At 37.3% G+C, this 22,537-nt stretch overlaps 1 protein-coding gene across 12 annotated transcripts in view; it reads right to left on the reverse strand.

The window, feature by feature from the left end:
- Window positions 1-21,904, reverse strand: part of BIRC6 (baculoviral IAP repeat containing 6) — a 148,626-nt gene extending 126,722 nt beyond the window's left edge. For 6 of the 12 annotated variants that reach the window (XM_014059024.2, XM_014059009.2, XM_087717964.1 and 3 more), the window contains exons 1-8: window positions 21,422-21,904; window positions 9,797-9,978; window positions 7,920-8,057; window positions 7,073-7,266; window positions 5,531-5,642; window positions 2,912-2,994; window positions 864-1,086; window positions 619-779 (exon numbers count right to left, since the gene is read on the reverse strand). In XM_014059024.2, the coding sequence (XP_013914499.1) occupies window positions 619-779; window positions 864-1,086; window positions 2,912-2,994; window positions 5,531-5,642; window positions 7,073-7,266; window positions 7,920-8,057; window positions 9,797-9,978; window positions 21,422-21,698 (1,370 nt within the window). In that variant the 5' untranslated portion in view covers window positions 21,699-21,904. The remainder of the gene's footprint in view (window positions 1-618; window positions 780-863; window positions 1,087-2,911; window positions 2,995-5,530; window positions 5,643-7,072; window positions 7,267-7,919; window positions 8,058-9,796; window positions 9,979-21,421) is intronic. The other 6 variants (XM_014059046.2, XM_014059031.2, XM_087717963.1 and 3 more) reach the window with 1 other exon arrangement.
- Between the last annotated feature and the right edge of the window lie 633 nt (window positions 21,905-22,537).

The raw sequence follows: 22,537 nt of genomic DNA on the forward strand, positions 1-22,537 counted from the left end.
ATTTAAATTAATAGTTAATATAAATTATGAAGTTATTAGCATCCTCAGATTTTATAAATTTATTAATCATTTTAATATGGACTATTCATTTGTTCTGCATAAATCTTACAACAGTAGTTAAATTGCACTGCAATTCATATAAAATTAATGTTGAACTTAATCTCTTAATGTACTTCACTTACTGTCTGTATTACAAACAAGTTGATATTTTAATGTTAGCTTTCATTCTGTATTTCTACAAGCTTTTAAGACAAACCTTTGCAAGTACTATTTATAAAGCCCACTAGGGCTTTACCTGCTTTTGTTTCAATATCTTATTATTGTAAACTTCTGTGAGTCATGTCAGCAGTATATAAATGAAATAAATATATTTCCTGCTGAAAATAATAAGTATGAGTGCAAAAATGTATTTTTAGAACAACTGTTCTGTATAAAAAGAAACCCTTCATATTGGATCAAATATAAATTAAAGTAACATCTTTGGGGGCACATTTCTGTATTGTGAAAACAAAGCTATGTTCTCTTGAAAGGAACTAAATACTGATAGTTCTACCTCAGTACACTATGACTATTTTCAAAGAAATAAGTACACTCACATTCAATCAAATATTATCATACCTGTCTCCTTCTAATTTTGGTATATCTGAACAGCTAGATGAATCTTCTATCCATGTTATTGTTGGTCTTCTTGAATCAACCCCTGAGCTCTGTTCCCCAGACAATACAAGTTGCTGTACAATTACTGGATCATAAGCATTGATCTCAAACTTTAAGTGCACCTATGCAAATGTAAAAACATAATTAAACTTAGATACAAATTCTTATTCATATAATTAGCATTACAATTCTAGACAACCAGATACCTTCATAAGTTTTGAAATATCCCATATGCAGATCTTTCCTCGTTTTGTTGCAGCAGCTAAAAAATGAGGACAGCTTCCAGATCCAAAGCAGACTATTCTGTCTGTGCCATCTGTGCAAGGAAATTGTGCTGGACTTGTTGCCAGCGTGACCGAAAGGGGCACGTTCTGCGTATGTTCACCTTTCACAAATGGGCAGTTAGGGGAATGTCTTTCGTGTTCAGACCTTAATGAATTAGAAAAATAAGTGTTAAAATGCAACAGCATTATTTTTTTCTCATTACTAATTTTGCTGCATATAAGCTAAGGTGTTTGGCTAATTAGCCTGTAAGATAAAAGCACTAACCTAGATAAGTTAAAGAGATAAAGTATAAATTCCAAAGTTCCTGTGAGCAAAACCCTATTCATATCCACTTTTGCAGAGAAGGAGCAAAGGTGATTTTTTTGGTCATTACTCCTCTACTGCAGCTCTCTGTACCTCCAAACAATCTTATCTGGAGAACGGAGATTACCTTCTGGGACTTTATAGTCGCTGATATAGGAAGCTGTACTTCCCCATCTTATCTTTCATAGTATGGATCCAGAGGGTATTAAGGAACTCATTCACTTTTAATTTTTACCTGAATGCAGTGAAATTTGTGATTTTGATGAAAAATGTTTACATAAAGTTTCGCATAATACGTATTTGTACTGCAGTAGATTTACGGTACGTGTTAACGTTCATAATTCAGCATCTTGAGATGTAATTCACAATTCAAAAATGCATAAAAGTGGTTATTTTAGGGAAAGGAGAAAGAAATTAACATATTAGGAGAATCAATTGTAAACATACATGCTCCAGAAAGTGTATAAAGATGAGTTACTAGAAAAATATATACTTTTTATCAACATTTGTCTCTCAGAATTGTGAATCGGTGAATAAATAACTTAAAATCAACCGACAATTTGGAAAATAAAAAAGGAAGTATTGATGTAATCAGTTATCCCTAAGTTCCAGAATAATAATAGGAAGTCATTGGTTCTGAAATAGTTATGATTTGCTTACAAGTATTATTTAAGAGTGATGATTAGGAATAATGGCTGGTTTGTCATTCCATTCGCTAAAAATCTCATTATTCAATCTAATTTTTTAAAACACTCTTATGTTCTTTTGAAATGACAAAAACTCCCCAAATAGAAATTATGTGTATTAATACACAGAACATATTACCATTTATGGTGGATCTGTGAGGAGGCTAAATTTTTTTGGAAAAGGTTCAAAAATTGGCTGGAGGCAATAACAGGGGTTAAAATAGAATGGAAACCTGAAGTTTTTTTATTAGGAATAATGTCTGCGAAATACAAAAAAGAAATCCAGTATTTAATACTACATATAATTACGGCGGCAAGGATTGCCTTTGCCCAGAAATGGAAAAACAAATTAATTCCAAGCGAAGATGAAATAATAAGAAAGGTTATGGATTGTGCTGAAATGGACAAACTAACTAGGGAAAAGAAGAATCAGAATTCTACCAGATATGGGATAAATGGTATAGGTGGATGGAGGAAAGAAACAAAAATCAATGAAGGAATATAACAAAACTCAAAAAATAATAGTTATGAGTAAAATAAGAGGGTTAAGAATGGTGAAATCCAAATGAAATACAACAGAAGGGGAAATAATATAAGGTGAGCGGTATCGATTGATAATTGCTATTATAAAGAACAGGAAGCTCCTGTTTATATTGTATTGTGTAAATGTGGTGTATGTCTGTGTTTTGTGTGTGTGTGTATTTTACATGTTTGTTAATAAAAAATTTTTTTAAAGAAAATGTGTATTACTGAACATTGAAAAATATTTATTTAATATTTAAATATTAAATTCTAAAAGAATTCTATCAGAAAATCCTATGCTACATTTTGACATTTTTAATTACTTAAATACTGTAATCAATACTGAACCTAAATATGTCACAAAAAGATCTAAATCAATAGATCTAACCCAGTTTCTAAGGTAAGCCTTAGATAAAGAACAGAAAGCAGTGCAGATGTTTCAAATATTACATTCTCACCAAGGTTCATCTGTTGGCTCCCAGCATACCAAACATACACTACACGTAAAACACATGGCTCTGTCATCTCCTGATGATGCAGGCTACGGGAGAAGTGAGAGTAACAAATAAAAATTTAAATGTGGCATATGGTATCCCATATATACAAACTCACACACAGCAGAGAACATATCTTTGCTAGTATCTTAACATACATACAAAAAAAAAGGAAAGAAAAAAAGTCTTCTGGATAAATGCAAGTTCGTGAAGGGATAAGCTTCTTGAAAAATGTATAACATGTATAACAATATTTGTCTCCTTGTGCTGTTACAAAATGAGAGAATCACAAATTTATAATACAAATAAACTTCCGCAGTGATGCAGTGGTTAAACGCAGTACTGCAGGATACTCCTACTGACTGCCGTCTGACTGCAATTTGGCAGATCGAATCTTTCCAGGCTCAAGGCTGACTCAGCCTTCCATCCTTCCGAGGTGGGTAAAATGAGGACCCAGATTGTTGGGGGGAATATGCCGACTCTGCAAACTGCTTAGAGAAGGCTGTAAAGCATTGTAAACCATTACATAAGTCTAAGTCCTATTGCAATCCATATAACCTCCATTTATTAGAGAAAATTTGGGGCAGGAATATCCTGAATGAATAAAACACATTCGGTCACAAGTAACTACAGAAAAGCTTTGCTGTAGTAATGGATAAGTATGATATTTGCAATTATTTCTCTTTTGGAAATCCCTGGTGTCTTTTTAAAAAAGGCTTCAGAATCAACTACTATAGATGGATGTTTTACTAGCCTTTCTTACTCTCCCAGGACATTTATAGCACATCTCAAAAATTGAAAAATGAGACTTTAACTCAACTATTGAGGCGTGATTGTTGTACTTTCAAATATCAAAAGGTTATAGACTATCTCAGAAATTCTTAACAAATCCAAGAGATTTTTAATATATTGCAATTGGTAATTGATAAAGTACTGGAAGTTTGCCTGATTTATCTTGCCCTCACTTCTTCACTCACCTCATCCCAATTTAAATCCTACACCAGTCTAGCCATTCAATGCCTTAGATTGTGAATAGCCAACCTTCTGGCCTGCCTGGGCCACAACGACTGAAGACAATTTGTTGTGGGCCACATATAAAATATATAATATAGTTAATAGCAATAGCGCTTAGACTTATATATCGCTTCATAGTGCTTTCCAGGCCTCTCTAAGCAATTTACAGAGTCAGCATATTGCACCCAACAATCTGAGTCCTCATTTTACCAACTTCAGAAGGATGGAAGGTTGAATCAACCTTGAGCTGGTGAGACTTGAACTCTTGGCAGTGAGCAGTGAGTTAACCTGCAATACTGTATTTTTAAAAATATTTTATACAATCTTCTGGGGGCACATTACTAGCTGAAGTGAGTTTCAGTTCACAAAACCTTATGCATTTTAATAAAAACTGTTAGTCAGAAAAGGTGCTACCAGACTCCTGATTACTTTTGCCACAGCTCTCCTCCTATCATCTTTCAAAATCAATAATTAAGAATAGTATATAGTCCTACGTCAAAGTTAAATATTAAAGAATGACCCGATTTGAAACAGACAATTTACAAAAATGTTTGCTTTTTTAAATAAAATAATATAGCATGACATCCTGTCCCTAATAATTTGTATATGCTATTTGTGTAATTTAAATAAAGTGTTTTATTTATTATTTCTCTATTTAAAAATATTGGCATAGTAAAATAAAAATATGGGAAATATTGCATATTTCAACAATTACCTAACAAAGAAAAGTCAATACTCTTGCCCCCCTTTTTAAAATATTGTAAGTAATAAAAAAAAACCAAAACCATTAGCATAACATATTAAGAACTGTCTGCTGACCTCAGGGCTCTTTTTACTTCTAGAAAGCTCTTATATATTAAGCCTCAGAGACTTTTATGAATACAGTGAATAGATAGGAGACTGTAGGATCGCAGGTTGTTGTGAAACAAATCCAGTTACCCGGAAAACACAAAAAGGTAACCTCATGATCATGTTTAAATGCATCAAGTTTTTTTGAAGTGGTATGATAAAACAGCCTTCAAAGAGTTTTCTCACCACCATTTCTGGAATGTTTTCTACTTTGCAGTCTAGTCTATAGTTCTGGTATTCCTTGAAGTCTTTCGAATCAAGTACTGGTAAGGCTTACTCCTATTTTAATTACTGAGGATGCCACTTACTGAGATTAAACACAATATCATTAATATGGTGGTTAAGTGGCTTATTTCTACATGGTTGAGTTGTGCTTCAGGGTGAAATATGGCATACACCATTTACTCCACCTTATGCAAAGACAGTTATGTAGTTGTTCCCCATCTTATATCCTTTAAATTGCTTTGCAAATGGATTCAAAATATATTTTATAAACACTTGGCCAGATTTGTAGCACTTTTAAAATTAACATTTGTAATATTTATTACAATGCAAACTTTATTTCTGAAAAACTGAACATGTGACTCTTTTAAAGGATTAAAGGCACAATCAGGGCCAACAGAAAACTATTGAATATATTTTCAGAAGACAAAGTATTTGAATATACAGCACTAAGAATAATACATTGCTATGTTTTCAGTTAGAAATCTATTTATTTACCTGATGGTAGAACCCAGCTTGAGCCATGGGATCTGGCTGTGCCCACCTATAACCTACATGAGGCCATGAGGTGAAGGTTTCCCGTCTGTTAGCCTCACTATACATTAAAGACCTTGGAAGAAGAAAAAAGGAATTACAAACAGTTCAAAGGCTCCCTAGCTGTTATTAATTCTCCAATCTTGTGACCATTGCCGCTTCCAGAAGAAGCAAAATTATTTACGGTTTGCACCCCGCTCATAAAATCACAACTTAAATGATGACCTGTATTTCTCTTCCTCCCTCTGCTGAATTTCTTACTCCTTCTATCACCCATACTATAATTCTCTCTTATAGAATCTATATTCCACCATAGATACTTGCTCACAATTAAGGGTTATCTCCCAGAACAGTGATTGCCTCCCATTCCTCACATAAAAAACAGGTGAATTCATAGGTATATTACAAGACACAATGATAATGCAGCATTCAGTTTGCAAAAGTTAAAAAACACTGTTGCAATCTTTTTCTTGTATCTATGGATATTTAAGAGGGAGAATGTGGGCTTTTCCCTTCATGAATTATTTCAAAAACCAGAAATGGATAAACCATAATCCATGTGGTTCCCTGCAATCAGGTTTTTTGTATGTGCAGAGAATACATTGCCAAAACTAGCAGCACCCAGAAGTGTACCTATTCACTGAGCTCAATAAGACCCCCTCCAATATCAATCTTCACATTGGTTTTATGTATCTAAAAACATATTACCTGAAAACACAATATTAATTATATTCCCCTGTATAGATGTAATTACTTTTCACAAATTAAACAAATAAACAAACAAAACTGCATAAAGTAACTTGAGTATCTAAGATGTGCTATGATTAGCTATACAAGGGGACTCAGAACTAAGTCTAAAACCATTCTACTAAAACAGGAAGACTATTAATCATCAGACGAATTGCCAGTTTTCAAATGTTAGGCATGTTGGAAATTTTGAATACTGTACCCTAGATGCAAAATGGCTTGACAAGGAAGCACAACAACTTACAGTATATCAATATTCTAGGAAGAATGCTCCCTACTATCCAAATTACTTTAGCATTTTTCTTCCTGCACAGCTGGATGCTGCACATGCAGCATTCTGCGTGTTTATTTTCTAAGAAATCTGTGGAGTCCAAGTGAAACTGAAGTACTTGTAAAAATAAATATGATTCTGTAGGTTGGGGCTTTACTAACAGGTATCAAGGAACATGTCCACAAGGATAACTTAACAACTGACACCATAATATATAGTCCTTGCCCATATATAGGCTGCTATAGTGACTCCTTTACATAAACCATGTGATGCTGGTATAGAGAGGACACTTACAACTCCAAAAAGCAACCTACCATTTCTCTGCCTTCTTTCTCAAGCAAGTGCTCTTTGAATTCTGTGAGGAACTGTCACACATAGCATTGAAAACATGCAATCTGTCACACCAATAATATTGCTTTAGATCAGACTAAAAATACACATGCAAGTGAAACAAAACTTTTTTAAAATGTGAATTAACTTCGCCATACCTATCCACTGATCGGCCAGGCCCCACACCAAGTTCCGGTCGTGCACTGGGCAAGAGGTAAGATAATCTATCCATAACAGATGAAGCTACAGGTAAGGCAGCAATGTTTTGATTTATTTTCTTGAGTTCACTTACAATGGCACTGGCAATAGACTTCAATACATGGTGAGGGAGATGGAACATAACAGTTGCCCACTACAATAAATAAATAAATTAAATTTGAGTTATTGAGTACAAGACCTCAACTTCCAAAACACAATGGGAATGTATTTTTAGGATATAAATGCAATAACAAGACAGAAAGGCTAATGGGTATAAAATGTCTTTAAAAGTAGGTATGCTACCCCAGCAACTTTGAGATATTTTGCTTTGAAACAGAACAAACAGTACACCTCTGGCACTCCAGATGTTGGTGACTTTTTGTTCCCAGCAGCCCTGCCCAACATAGCTACTGTAAGGAGTTACAGATACTCAACCCTACAAATATAAACATAAAAACTAGACTTATTTTTGTTCTGAAAACAGTTCACTCAAACAGAATAACTATGTAAATTTTTCCGAAGACTTCCCTTTCAAACTTTTGCTTACCACGAAGTAACTAATGTCCTACATTAAGAGAGAAACAACAATGGCTAAAAAATGAACCCTCTCTGTATTATAAACATATGATGGTAACTAAACACAAAGTGTCCAACTTTCTCTTCCCAACCTTTATATGGCATATTCATGTTCAAACTTTGATTAACAAATTCATTGCAAGGGAAAACAACTATTAAAAATAAAATATGGAATAGTAACAGCAAAACAGAAAACTCTATGGCATTAAAAACAGTGATAAGTTTTCTTACCTTTGCAACTTTGTGGTTCGCTGCTGTTTCATGTGAGGTATTTTTTAATCCATCTTTCAATTGTGCAAGAAACAAATCATATCCTTCTGTGCTTGACACATCTATCTTCTCTATGCAAGCAGACAACAGTTGTTGAGCCTGAGATGCAAAAAGCAATTTTTTAACTTCTGACAAGCACTGGAGTTATTAATTCAATTTTTTTGCTTTCTATAAAGAATTTATCTTTTGCAACAAATGTTTAAGGAATAAGGCATAAATGGGAAAATATTTTAAGGCATTTAGTTATTATAAAAATAACTCAGTACTCAGAAAACTATTTGAATCTAGTTCCAGATAAAAATCCAAAGTAAAAATAGAGAAAGTGCTTCTTCACAAGAAATATATCCAAATTACTTTAGAAATAAAAGACTACTATTGGGATATATCAACATCCTAAACATAAACAGCAAAGCCAACATTATGTCATGGTATTATAAAATACCCACAGAAGTTAGTTAAAAAAAGAGAAGAAACTGATTTGTGTTCAGATCATATTAAATAATTAGATCTCGCATTTAAACTTACATAATAAAATATATTATGATATATAATCATAATAAAAATGATTATATATTCTTGGAAAGGTGCATGTGTGACACATTCCAAAGTCTGGCTTAATGAAATCTTCCAGGTCTCAATCTTGTTATTGGCAAGGAGGCAAGACAGCACAATTCTAAAGTTTTTTTTCTCCTTCTGCCTTTTTTTTAATTGTTACTATTCCATATTCTGTTAAATATACAATTTTTCAGGATGGAATTAAATAATCAATTCTCCTTTTCCAGTGGTATTATTTGCACTATATATTAAAAATTAATAAAAATATAATTTAAAATGAGATACATGTATCATGATATACAATATAGTAGATGCTCAGAACAATAATAGCAAGTAGCAACGTATCTTCTTTACTATATCACTTTGCAGTAGATGCAAAAACAATTTTTTTGTTTATTAGTAATAAATTATTATTAGCCAAACAATTAATCCAAGTGGGCATCAGATTTGTATTCACCCATGCTTTTTCATAGTGAACTGTTACAATTCTTGTATTCTGTACCAATATGCAACCCAAAGTAACTTATTTGTGGTACATTACAAGCTTGAAAAACTTAAAACAAGGTTGTATAATCAACAATAAAGGAGTTCCTATTTGACTCTTTCATCCAGTTCTTATCATCCAGGCACAATTTGTAAAATGATAGTGCGCACACATAATACTATTTCCTAGTTAGGTATGCTTATTCTAGTTAAATAGATCTCCATGATTAATTTTCTCAAAATATACCAACAGTTAAAATTCAATTAAAATACTTCCAAACAGGAAAAAGGGATATTAATTAGTGGTAATATAGGTCTATGAATATATTCTCCAATCTCTCTATAACTGATTTTAAATAGTTATAAAATATGCCTCTCCTGTTACATAAATCTTATTAATCAAGGAAGGTGAACCAGGAAGATGCATTTCAAACTTTTAAAAGGTAATCATCATCAACCTGAAACCAGTCTGAAAATAAACTGGAAGCCACTGGGTTATTTAGGTTACATGTTCCTGAAATTTACCACCAATCAGCATAATTATCCATTCTTTGAACAGATGAAAATCTCAGGCCACTTCATGAGTATGATTAGTGAGAGGTTCTGCATATGATGAAAATCAGATTCTGCACATTATAAATACATGTAAATGAGGAAGAGACAAAATCTCCCCCCCCCACCAGCATAGTAGCAGTATAATAATAAAAATACATATATTCAATGGAAAAAGTTAAAATGCAATTAGATATAGTGTGTGGAGTTCCTGTAGAAATTTAATAGAAAGACTATTAATCACTTACCTCTGTCACTGGCAATTCAAGCTGAACTATATCATCTTGTTTAGAAACAGGAGTTTGCAGAGCTGTGTCCAACAATAAGATGCCATTCAGATCCTTCCTACATCCAACTGCATAATCATCCACAAAGATGACTTTATCCACTGCGGAAATGTACTGACATTTCACCCGACCACCTGGCTTAGCTGTAAAATGTAAAAAGCAAAACAATAAAATAAAATAAGGAGATTTTAAATCAAGAAAGCATGTTCATGGAATCCTGCTGAAATAAATTGCAATCTCCTCTCACTGATCATACAAGGGAAAGCCTATCATGGAAGGACACTATGTACGACTTCTGAGAAGATTTTAACGAAGTTCCTGCACCTTAAACAAATTTACATTTGAAGATGGATGAATGGTATTCTAACTTCTAATACTGTAGCCTCTTTTCCAGGTATAGATTATTTTCCTTATTTTAATATACTTTAAGTTGAGAAATATCTGAAATGAAACTGAAAAATCAAGAACGCTTGGATTTTTAAAAACAATATTATTCTAATTTTTTATAGAAGAAATGTTTATAGTTACAGACAGGTATGTTTTAACAATCCAAAACCTATTCAGTATAATTTTGATAAAAATATCTTCCAAACAACCATCTAATTCATAACCTAATGATTTATTTAGCACTATAGTAGTACTGTTTTAGTACTAAATAAGCGTACCAAATTGTTCAATCTTTTCATTAAAAATAATCTGAACAAGAGAGAATCGTTATGCATTCTGAAAAGGAAAAGCGCACATACACACATGCATGCATACACCTGTGGCAAACATTGAACATTATTAAGAGTAGTAAAATAAAATACATTCTTTATATACAAGTCTAAAAACCAAAAGATTATGATTTCTAGTTCTGCCTTTATTCGACAACTGTTTTAAGTGACACAGGAATTCAACAAGGTTTATGATCAACACTCTAACTTATAGCCATTGCAGCACCCCTGAAGTCATGTGATCAAAATTTGAGTGCTTAGAACATAAAATAACAGAGTTGGAAGGGACCTTGGAGATCTTCTAGTCCAACCTCCTGCTCAGGCAGGAAACCCTACACCACTTCAGACAAATGGTTATCCGATCTCTTCTTAAAAACTTCCAGTATTGGAGCATTCACAACTTCTGGAAGCAAGTAAATTCACAACTTCTGGAGGCACTGGTTAATTGTTCTGTCAGGAAATTTCTCCTTAGTTCTAAGTTGCTTCTCTCCTTGATTAGTTTCCACCCATGGCTTCTTGTTCTGTCCTCTGGTGCTTTGGAGAATAGTTTGGCTCCCTCTTCTTTGTGGCAGCCCCTGAGATATTGACAGCCTGCTGAACTTGAGATTGCACAGGCAATGCAAGTCCCCCATCTACCTCCTCCATGTATGTCCCTTTTCCGCCTACACTCTCCAGCCCCTGCCATCATAGCTAACCTTTGTTGTCCTCTTGCTCCCACTGCTGACCAAGTATGCCCAGCTTGAAATGGGGACGATGGCCTCACATGGTGCCTTGTGACGGACCAGGGCTGGTACATCACAGCAGAAGGAAGATGGTAAAGATCAGCTGAGGTTGCAGAATGCAAGATCTCAGAGTACAGAGCAGTGAAGGCAGATGGGCTGGCTTCAGGCTGCAGTGCTGGGCAGTAGCTTTCTGGGATTTAGCATTACTTCATGTTGTGATGCTAGGTGGCAGCTTTAAACAGCACCATTGGGCTTCTAGAGGAGGCTACTATGCATTGTGGTGTTGGGCAGAGGCTTTGTGCTGTGCTGTGCTGTTGGGCCTGGTTGGACTTTCCTTGCACTGCAAAAGATTTGCTGCTGAACTGTGGTTCAGGGCTTCTTGCAACTTCAGAACTGCAGTACACCCAGAAGCCAGTGATCAATGGGCTACTTACCACCTGCAAGGCAGAGTGCAAAGTGTCCAAAAGGGGAGAGTTGGGTGAGTTAAAGAAGAGACAATAGCTTACCTTACCAAGGGAAGGGAAGGAGGGACCAAGTGTGGGTTGGTTTGGGGTGGGTACTTACTTAATGTTACATGATTCTTTGTTAACAAATGGCAATGGGGATTGCCAGGATTACATCACTAAGTAATGCTGTTGTGTGATATTGTGCTTTATGACTACATGACTTAATAACAGAAATTCCAGTCCCAATTGTGGTTCTAAGTCAAGGACTATCTATGGGAAACTTTAATTTCTATACTGTTTCTATATTTATGAAATGTATGGTTGTCCAAGACTGTACAATAACAGAAAATTCCACCTTCTCCCTAGAATCTAAAGTAACAGTAGCAATTAAGTATGCTTGCCTACTGAGCTCTTTTCAAATGGTGGAGCATCCCCCGCTAGGAACTCCTGGAAAGGGGCTGGTGGTTTTCTTGGTTTGCTGCTATGAAATGAGATGGGCACTTGCTGGCTATCACCCTGTTGATTTACAAGTTCTGCATCTTGTTGCTGTTTAAGACACTGGTGCTTTTAACAGACATAATCTGGCTAAGAGTCCTGGAGCTTCATAGTAAAAGAATGTCTCTGATCCTTTCTTTTTTTCTTTTTTTCCTAATGATACAGAGATCCTGGCTGATCCAATTTGCATGGCTTCTCCTCTGCTCGATTCCGAGGAGGCTATTGGAAGAGGGTGATATGGGAAAAACAGACTGTAGATTCTCCTTACCATTTCTTCTCTCCCTTAACTCTTCCAGTTATGTCTATTATTATATAATGCTGATGTAGCTCTTCCAGGATATACTTATTCACTTCTGACACCGTTTCAGCTCCCAGATCTTCCATCTTGTATGGGATCGCCAAAGCGTCAAGTTTACACATGAGGTCCTGGTTCTGTCCAATATCAGATGGTTCCCTCAATGAATGAGTTGCTGCTTCCTTCAGCAAAGTTTATCCAAAATTCATTTTGGTGTGATCAGTGGGAAAACTCCACTGGTCTGCCTGCTATAAACATATCAGATTGAGAAGTGAATGTAGAATTGATCCTGATTCTGGCAAGCTTCTATGGGAATGCAGAAGCATTGCCTCAGCTGCAATTTATTGTGCTGCCATGGATTGAGGCAAATTTGCCTCAGCTGTTGCATTAGTCTTATCATGGCATTCTGCAAAGTGGTCATTTGCTGGATCTACTAGCTTCTGGGGTTGCAACAAGGCTGCTGCCAGATGCTTGGTGGATAGCAGAGTTTCTTGACCATCAGAGGATATTCCTGAAATTCCTCTCCTTGGAAGAGAGAAGGAGACTTGCAAGATTGATGTTAGTCTTATCAGGTAGACCAGACAGAAAACACAACCAGATAAGCTAACTTTACCTTATTGTGAAGCTACAGTAACAGAATTTCAGGCCCGGCTCAAGAACGACATAGAGCAAGTCTGTCAAAGTTCAGTTCTTTATTTGCTTGTATTCAACAGACAGAATCTTGCTAGGCTTAACCTTTACTACTCTCACGCTCATAGATGTACCTAGGACGTTCTAGGAATTGGCTACCGTAACTCTTTTTTCTGTCTCCTATTCAGCCCCAGGCTGTATTCCTTCTTTGTCTTGCCCCTCTCCCTTCTAACACATAAATATAGACTGCTAAGGGCAATATCTCCAGCCTAGCTAAAGTGAAAGCCTTACAAAATTTCAAAATCATAATGGATGATAAATAAGAGGGAAGAGTGAACCCTTACAGGAGAATATGTGGTGTGACTCCTTTGCTTAAATTTCTTTGGAGATCCATATTCCAAATTCATTGTTTGAATTTAGATCTAGATTACTGGACTGCAAGAGACCAATTATTCTTTGATTATTTAAGTCACAGATATGAGTTCTAGAAAAGAATTTCTTTCTCTATAGTTTTTTCTCTGCCCGATCTACCCCTCTCAATTCTTGTATTACCTGCTAATTGATTTATGACAAAACCAGTAAAATAACTGGACATGTGCTAATTGAGAACTGTTTGCTGCTCAACTTGTGCAAGATAACATAGAATAAAAAGTGGGGAAAGTACAAGAAGCAACAATAAAAACAGAACTACCAAACAGGGAAATAGAAAACTTGAATGAAAACTGTCAGATTAATATCCAAGAGAATGAATGGATTTAATGAAAGAGGGTGTGGAAGATGTTAGAACAAAATGAAAAAATGTATGCTACAGACTGCTACAAGATATATGGAGATGTTAATAAGGAATAGGATATTTGGTGCAATGATGAAGTGAAAGAGACTATGAATGCATAAAATGATTAGTGCAAAAAAAAATTAAATACCATATTGTCTACTATATATAGTAAAAATAGCATAGAATCATTACAATTTAAAAAGCAATCCAACTGCTGAATTATTTTAGTGGAAATAAAAAAGTGTTCTGGAAGAAGATGAAGATAGCTAAACAAGGAGAAGATGAAGATAGCTAAACAAGGAGGCTCCAACAAAATAAACAATGTTTTTGCTTTTCTTGATTTTGGATGAAACAAAATCCAGAAAGTTCTCAGAGTAGGTAGTCAGACATATATGATGTGTGTTACACAAAATCCAGGCTCTCTCAATTTAGCAGGTCTCAATAAAATACTCCCACGGGTCTGCCTGCTCTATGTCTCCCCAGCCTCTTTTCTTCCCTCCCTCAGCCTCAACTATCACCAGTCATCCTGCACAATTGATGGTCTCAGCAATAATGAAAAATCTGCAAGCATTGCATAGCCCACCGGCCCAACTACTTCATTCTGATGACTTTGCTCAGTCATTACAACCAATATCCATACATTGTGTCACTAAGGAAATCCCTCAAGCCTCTTATTTTTTTTCTCCTGTTTTTCCCAAACCATTTTTGCCAGAATAATCATGTCTTGGTCTGTATTTAGAATCATTTTGTTCCATATATGAATCAACATAAACTTGGACTAATCAAAATTAATAGTTCTATGTATGAAAAAATACGTGGAACATTTTGCACATCCCTATTAGAAATATATTTAATAAAATTATGAAAAATTACCATAAATGTCATATAAGAATCTTCTTTCCTTATAAACCTTTCTTTCTTCTATCACCTGCATTCCCTGCTTCATACATTATATTCATGTACATTAAAAAAGAAACTATTAAGAGTCACTTCTCATGAGATGGGTGGTTATATACATTTGATAAATAAATAAATAAATAAATAAATAACGTCACTACAATTTCAGCACAGTAGATGTAAAAATAAAGTAACAACAGTAATCACAACATATAGTTGCAAGAAAAAGTATGTGAGCCCCTTGGGATTACGTGGAGTTTTGCATGAATTGGTCATAAAATGTGCTCTGAACTTCATCTATGTCACAACAATGGAAAAACACAGCCTGCTGAAAATAATACTACACAAACATTAGATGTTATCATGGTTTAATTGCACATAACATGTAAACATTCACAGTGCAGGGAGGAAAAAGTATGTGAACCGTTGGACTTAATAACTGGTTGACCCTCCTTTGGCAGCAATAACCTCAACCAAACGTTTTCTGTAGTTGCAGATCAGACCTGCACAACAATCTGGAGTAATTTTGGACCACTCCTCTTCACAAAACTGTTTCAGTGTAGCAATATTCTTGGGATGTCTGGTGTGAATCGCTTTCTTAAGGTCATGCCACAGCATTTCAATCGAGTTGAGATCAGGACTCTGACTGGGCCACTCCAGAGGACGTATTCTGTGCTGTTGAAGCCATTTTTGTGTTGACTTACTTGTATGCTTTGGGTCATTGTCCTGTTGCATCACCCATCCTCTGCGGAGCTTCAGCTGGTGGACAGATGGTCATACGTTTTCCTGCAAAATGTCTTGATAAACTCTGGAATTCATTTTCCCATCAATGACAACAATCCGTCCAGGCCCTGAGGCAGCAAAGCAGTCCCAAACCATGATGCTCCCTCCGCCATGTTTTACAGTGGGGATGAGGTTTTGATGTTGGTGTGTTGTGCCTTTTTTCTCCATACATAGTGTTGTGTGTTTTTCCCAAACAACTCAATTTTGGTTTTATCTGTCCACAGTATATTTTGCCAGTAGTGCTGTGGAACATCCAGGTGTTCTTTTGCAAACTTCAAATGTGCTGCAATATTTTTTTTGGACAGCAATGGCTTCCTCCGTGGTGTCCTCCCATGTACTCCATTCTTGTTTAATATTTTCCTTATTGTAGATGTGTCAACAAAAATGTTAGCATGTGCCAGAGATTTCTGTAGGTCTTTAGCTGACACTCTAGGATTCTTCTTTACCTCATGAAGCATTCTGCGCTGTGCTCTTGCAGTCATTTTTACAGGACGACCACACCTAGGGAGAGTAGCAACAGTGCTAAACTTTCTCCATTTGTAGACAGTCTGTCTTACCGTGGACACATGAACATCAAGGCTTTTGGAGATACTTTTGTAACCCTTTCCAGCTTCATGCAAGTCAACAATTCTTGATCGTAGGTCTTCTGAGAGCTCTTTTCTGCGAGGCATGGTTCACATCAGACAGTGCTTCTTGAAACCAGTAAACCCACAACAGGTGTGTGTTTCTAAAGGGCAGAACAGCTGTCAGCAACACATCCAATATCATCACACTGATTGGAGTCAAGGTTGGCTCACTCCTCGCTCCAATTAGCTCTTGGAGACGTCATTAGGCTAGGGGCTCACATACTTTTTCCTCCCTGCACTGTGAATGTTTACATGTTATGTGCAATTAAACGATGGCAACATCTAATGTTTGTGTAGTATTATTTTCAGCAGGCTGTGTTTTTCCATTGTTGTGATGTAGATGAAGTTCAGAGCACATTTTATTACCAATTCATGCAAAACTCCACGTAATCCCAAGGGGCTCACATACTTTTTCTTGCAATATCAACAGTACTAGGTATAAACAGCTTTGCTTCCAATCCCCAAATATGAAACATTACAGAAACTACCCATAATGGCATTTTATACCTTATGGCAGAGGTCCCAAACCCCCGGGCCATGGGGGTTTCAGCTGTTTGGAACCAGACTGCAGAAGTACAGGTGAGCGTGCACGTGCATCCCCCCTTGAGTGGAACTGCATGCACACCCTTGCCCACCGCTTGCGCAACGTACACTTGCCCACTACTCACGCGAAACCGTCCACTTCCCTCCCCGCCAGTCCACAAAACTGGAAAGATTGAGGAACTCTGCCTTATGGTACTGAAGGAAGAAAAGTACTCTTATGCCTACTTTTAGTAAAGCTAAATACATTCTTCAGACTAAAGTTATTGGTTTTGGAGCAATGGTGGCAAAGTTGTCTCCATGGGCACCAATAAGGCTACACACATTTTCCGATATCTAATAGGCTCTAAAAGGCATTAAAACAGCTTTCCATCCAAAATTATTTTCTGCATGTTCTATATGTATCACATAGCTCAGATTGGTCATATGTGCTTGAAAAGATTCTACGAGTCTCAAATATTAATCCTGTTGCCACTTTATTTTGTTCAACCATCAAATACTTAGCTAAAACTATATATACCTTTTCAAAAGATGCACTTATTTCTATCTCTATCACAAATTCTAATAATAAAAGTGAAGGAGTACAATGAACAAATAGGACTTTTCCATTGTTTTGTAGTCCTTCCCTATAGAACACCCTCCTCCACGAGAGCAAGCAGGCCTTTACCCTTTTAACCTTCTTTAACTATTTAAAAGCTGGCTTTCCCGAAACTTTGAGATAGAATGAAGATGAAGTCTGATGAAGATGAAGTGTGAGAATGTTGCGGGCTGTATCAGGGAAGTTTGTTGTGATGTTTTATTGGTCTCTTTTTTATGAATTGTGAATTGTCCAAAGTTTGGTTTCAGGTTGGGTGGCTATACAAATCTTTTAAATAAATAAATGAAACCTCAAATAGCAACTTCATATGAGGGAGATGGACAGCTTTTGAATATGATACAATATATAATAAATAAATCAGACTTCATACATAAGGCTTACATTTTGGTAAAAAATTGCAAAATCACGAAGATGCATTTTTATCCAAATTTATTCAATAAAGGGGGGGGGGAGTGTCAGAAAAGAAAATAGAGATATATCCAAATGCCACAAAAATAGCTCAGTCAACCTAGCATGTGTAGCCTAGCAAACCCTGAGCATCTATCTATATATGAGCTGAGAATTAAGGCTACGACTAGATGGCAATTAACATGTTCTTTGCCTAGCTCAAAGATAGGAAACATATTTACACTGCTGAAAGAAGACATCAGGTGCATTCCAGGAAAAGGCAGTTTGGCATTAGTGGCCTAACCGTTTACCTCAGCTTGACCTAGCAGATCCCCCTGCAACCGAAAAGTCTGATTGGCCAGGCCATGAAACCGTTGTCCTGATGCCTCTTATACTTAGTGCTTCTTTCTGACAAGAATCAGTTTATGCAGGCCAGGGCAGCAGGAAAGCAGAAAGGTTGGGAAGTAGTGTTGCCTGAGGAAGAAAAGGTGCAGTGGCCAAGGAGTAATACTGGATCTGGCTACTCTGCCATACAGATCTCTTTGTCAGACAAGGAGTAGGAAAGACTATAAGCAATTGAACAAGCAATCTCTCTCTGCTAGGCAGAAGGGAGGAAGGACAGACTCTGGTAAGCAAGAAGAGATTAGAGAAACTGAAAGTAAATAAGAAAAAAAATGAAAGTAGCTGTTCTACTCAAACACTGATATCTTTCAAATAATTGTTCAATCATCCTAGATGATCTCGTAAACCTGCACCTTGGGGGAACTGATTTGCAGTGATTCTGGCCCCTCCTTTCAAGCCATGTCCTGATGCAAGAGTCTTCAGATCTATTCCTAAGACGCTAACCTATGCTGTTCCACAGGATTCCATCTTTTACTGTATGCTGCTCAGGTTCACATGGAAATTACTTGTGTAGCTCATTCACATTTGGTCTGAAATACTATTAGTATTCTGATAATATATGGCCCCAAAATATTTTCCAATTCATTCCAAGGAAGCAATCATTATGTTTGACCATTGCTTACATTAATAATGAACTTAATATTCATTCTTAATGAACTTAAGAAAACAAATTGAAATTCACTACTTAAATTCAAAAGAGATTTCTTGATAAGGTAATGATGATGATGAAGAACCACTAGTCTAAATCAATTAATAAGCCTACAATATATTTTTTTATTTTCAACTGTTACCAGTTTTTCTGATGGAGGCTGCAGCAAGAACTACATTTTAAAAAATTATATCCATTGGGCCAATTGATGTAATCTGACCATTTATTTATTTTATTATATCTCAGTTTGATTACATAGTCCTCGATTTCCCACCGCAATTGAACTCAAAATTTTTGTTAAGTGAAACATTTGTTAATCAAGTTTTTCCCCATTTATGACCTTTCTTGCCACAATTGTTAAGTGAATCACTGCAATTAAGTTAGTAACAAGGTTATTAAGTGAATCTGGCTTCCCCATTGACTTTGCTTGCCAGGTCGCAAAAGACGATCACATGATCCTGGGTCACTGCAACTGCCATAAATACGAGTCAGTTGTCAAGCATCTAAATTCTGATCCCCTAACCACGGTGATTATTCAATGGTCATAAGTGTGATAAACAATCAGTCACTTTTTTCAGTGATGGTGTAAGTTTGAACGGTCACTAAATGAACTGTTGTAAATCGGGGACTACCTATAACTGCAATTTACTCAACTCTTTATAGTAGTAGTCTTGAAAACTATTTGGAAATTGCAATTAATATACACTGTAATAGCTAGACTACTAACTGGTACAAAATTACCAAGATAACATGATAGGAATAAGCTGACAGTCAGCAGCAGAAAAGTAGTGGGCACAATTGGATAATCAAAACCCTGCCCCTTTTAACATGTAACACATGCACCTAAAAAGAGAAAGCTCTTGCTATTTGAAGCTATTTATGACCCTGCAGAATGCAGATGCTCCATAACTTGATAATACTGAAAAACCTGCATTGATTGTCAAATGATTTTCAACTATAACTAAAGACATTAGTGCTAATTACCAACGTCCGAAAAAGGTCATGATCTGACTAACAGAAGATTTTCTCTCATATCTATGGGAGATGCTTTCAGAGGCCTACTTACAGTAAAGAGAGCTTCTTTTGTCCCTTCACTTTCTTTGCCTTTAGAATACTTGTAAAAACTCTATTTACTGAGGCTTTTAACATTATTATTTGTGATTTAATTATTTTTCTTTTGTACATTTTATGTTGTTTTAACTTGTAAAAGCTCGATTATTCATTTTGAACAGAAAAGTGGCATTTAAAACAAATATGTAAATAAAGCATAATCCGTACAACTGCAGTACTTAAGTGTTCTATTGTCATCTTCTACCTTTTAAATTATTTTTACACAAAAACATTCTTATCCCAGGTATTTTTGGTTCTCACTATAAATATTTTTAGCCTTATCAATTATTCTTTAAAAAAAAAAAAGCCCTACCGCAACCTTCACAAAACACAATGAGTACTAAGAAATGATAAACAAGGATTACATTTCTTTGTCTTAAACACATTTTTCAAATGTTGAAATATATTGCATTAAAGAAATTGACCAATGTAACAAAATTCCATAAGGGTAATAACCTACAACTAGTTCAACATGTTGCTATATTCCACTTCAAAGTAGCATTATAAGAAAAGCAGAAATCTGCTTAGTTGTAACATTTAATATAAAAAAACACAGCATAACCACCTAATTTAATAAATCAATGGTTGTCAAGTCTAGTTAAGGGGTATCTGAATTTTTAGTATAGTAATGCTTTCAGTGTTATTACCAATAGGCTATTCAAGCAAGGATTATACTGTAGTCACATTTAGGTAAATACAGCATATCGATACAGGTTTGTAATCACCAGCTATCACATGGATATACCCATTTCTAATAAAGCATTTGAAGAAACTTATTTTGGTCAACCTTTCCCACTTCTCTCTTAACAATTGGTGGAGTCATGGTTTTAGGAAAGGTGGGGGGAGGGTGAGGAGGAAATAAGTCAGAATTTGAAATAGTTTTCCAGAACTGGGATTCTGTCACTCTTGGCCAACGTTGCCCTTCCTTTTCAGCACTGCCATGTGGAATGACAGCGGTGGGGCTTAAGGTCTGGCATTTCCGGAGCACACCGAGCTGAGGAACCCTGCTTTAAAACAAACCATTTGCGAAGTGGGAAAAGAAAGCAAGCAGGGAGCCGTTCAAGCCGGCACGGAAAGGCAACTTTGGACTTCCACTTCTGCCCTCCTCCTCCTCCTCCTCTCTCAAAGCGTCCAACTCCGCCGGCCTTTCTTTATTGGCTTCGGCTCTACGTCCTCCCGAGTCACAATCCGAAAGAATAAAAGCGGCGGGTGCTCAAGAGAAAAAAAGAAACCGGCTCGCCCTTCGCACTCTTGCCAGGCAAGTAAACGGACTTCCAGGCCCCGAAGCCCAACCGTCACATTCACACACACACACACACCCGGGACAGATCGGAAAGCCACGGCGAGCGGGAGAGAAGAGACGAGGGGGACACGGCGGTCTTTTCTTCCCAAAACGCCGCCCGCTCTCCCTACACGAACCCGCGGCGCCCACTTGCCACTCTTCCTCCACCTACCGCCCACCCACGGGGGTCCCGTTTTGGACCGGCCTCCGACCCGACACCCCCCCCCCCTCACCGTTGAGCGCCGACGCCTGCAGCGTAGCTCCTGAGGTGCCGTCGATGACTTTGATGGCGCCGCGGGCGGTCACGGCCAGGATGGCGTTGAGCGCCGGGTGGTAACACAGGCTGCAAAGCCCGTCGGCGTCGCAACGCAGGCAGCCGTCCCGCAGCAGCAGCCACTCGCAGGGGCCTGGACCCGGCCCCGGTCCTGGACCCGGCCCTGGCCCCGGCCCCGGCCCGGTCGACACCGGCCCCGAGGAGCAAGACGCTCCCCCGGCCTCCTCCGCCGCCATCGCGCAGGACAAGAAGCCCGGCGGAACCGCTCAGTGACAGTCCCGAGAGGAGCCGCCGCCACCAGTCAGCATCCGGGTCCGGAGAAAGGGGGAGGGGAAAAAAGGGAGAGGGGAAGAGAGACAGAGAGAGAAAAGAAGAGGGAGCTGAGCGTCGGCGTCCGCAGGAAATGACGTAACTGCGCCGGAAGCAGGGTGCCGCTAAGAAACCGCTTCTCAAGTGTTCAGTGCATGGTTCGAAGTGAAAGGGCGGAAGGAGAACTGACATGCGCCCTACCGCCTCCTGAGGCGATTCCTAAGAGCTCGCTTTAAGTCACCTGACCAGCAGATGCTGCCTATTCCAGCCTCCGTAACCAGATGTGTCTCCGCCCTTCAGCCTGCTTTTAATGGCCGTTGAAGTGGCGGGTGTATTTATTTTGTAAACTGACGAAATAGAACTACTGGAAAGGAGAAGAAAAAAATACAAAACAAAACCCAGGTTCCCTTTCAGATTTTGAGAGAAAACCGATTTACAATTTTTGGCAGCCTTCAAAATTTGGAGCCTCCGAATGTAAAACGTCTCGACTGCTGGAGATGACAAGGATAGGACTTTGAGACCAGTCGGGCGAAGAAGGCTGGCTGCAGGTCCCTTCTTGATTCTCATTGGTTTTCGGCCTCTAAAGTCTAATATAACTTTGTTATAGATCCGGCCAAGCGGGTGAGGATTTATAGCGTTTATTTTCACAGCCACAGCCTGACTGTGTATTAGGATAGTGAGATAATGCCACCGCATTTCCATGTATTGAAAGTAGTAAATCCCACTTTGGTGTGTTTAAAAAGATACTTGGACTCCTGTTTTAAGT

The sequence above is a fragment of the Thamnophis sirtalis genome, unplaced genomic scaffold (assembly GCF_051295495.1).
Source record: "Thamnophis sirtalis isolate CommonGarterSnake01/CBP01778 unplaced genomic scaffold, rThaSir2_p1.2 scaffold_6, whole genome shotgun sequence".
NCBI classification, from domain to species: domain Eukaryota; kingdom Metazoa; phylum Chordata; class Lepidosauria; order Squamata; family Natricidae; genus Thamnophis; species Thamnophis sirtalis.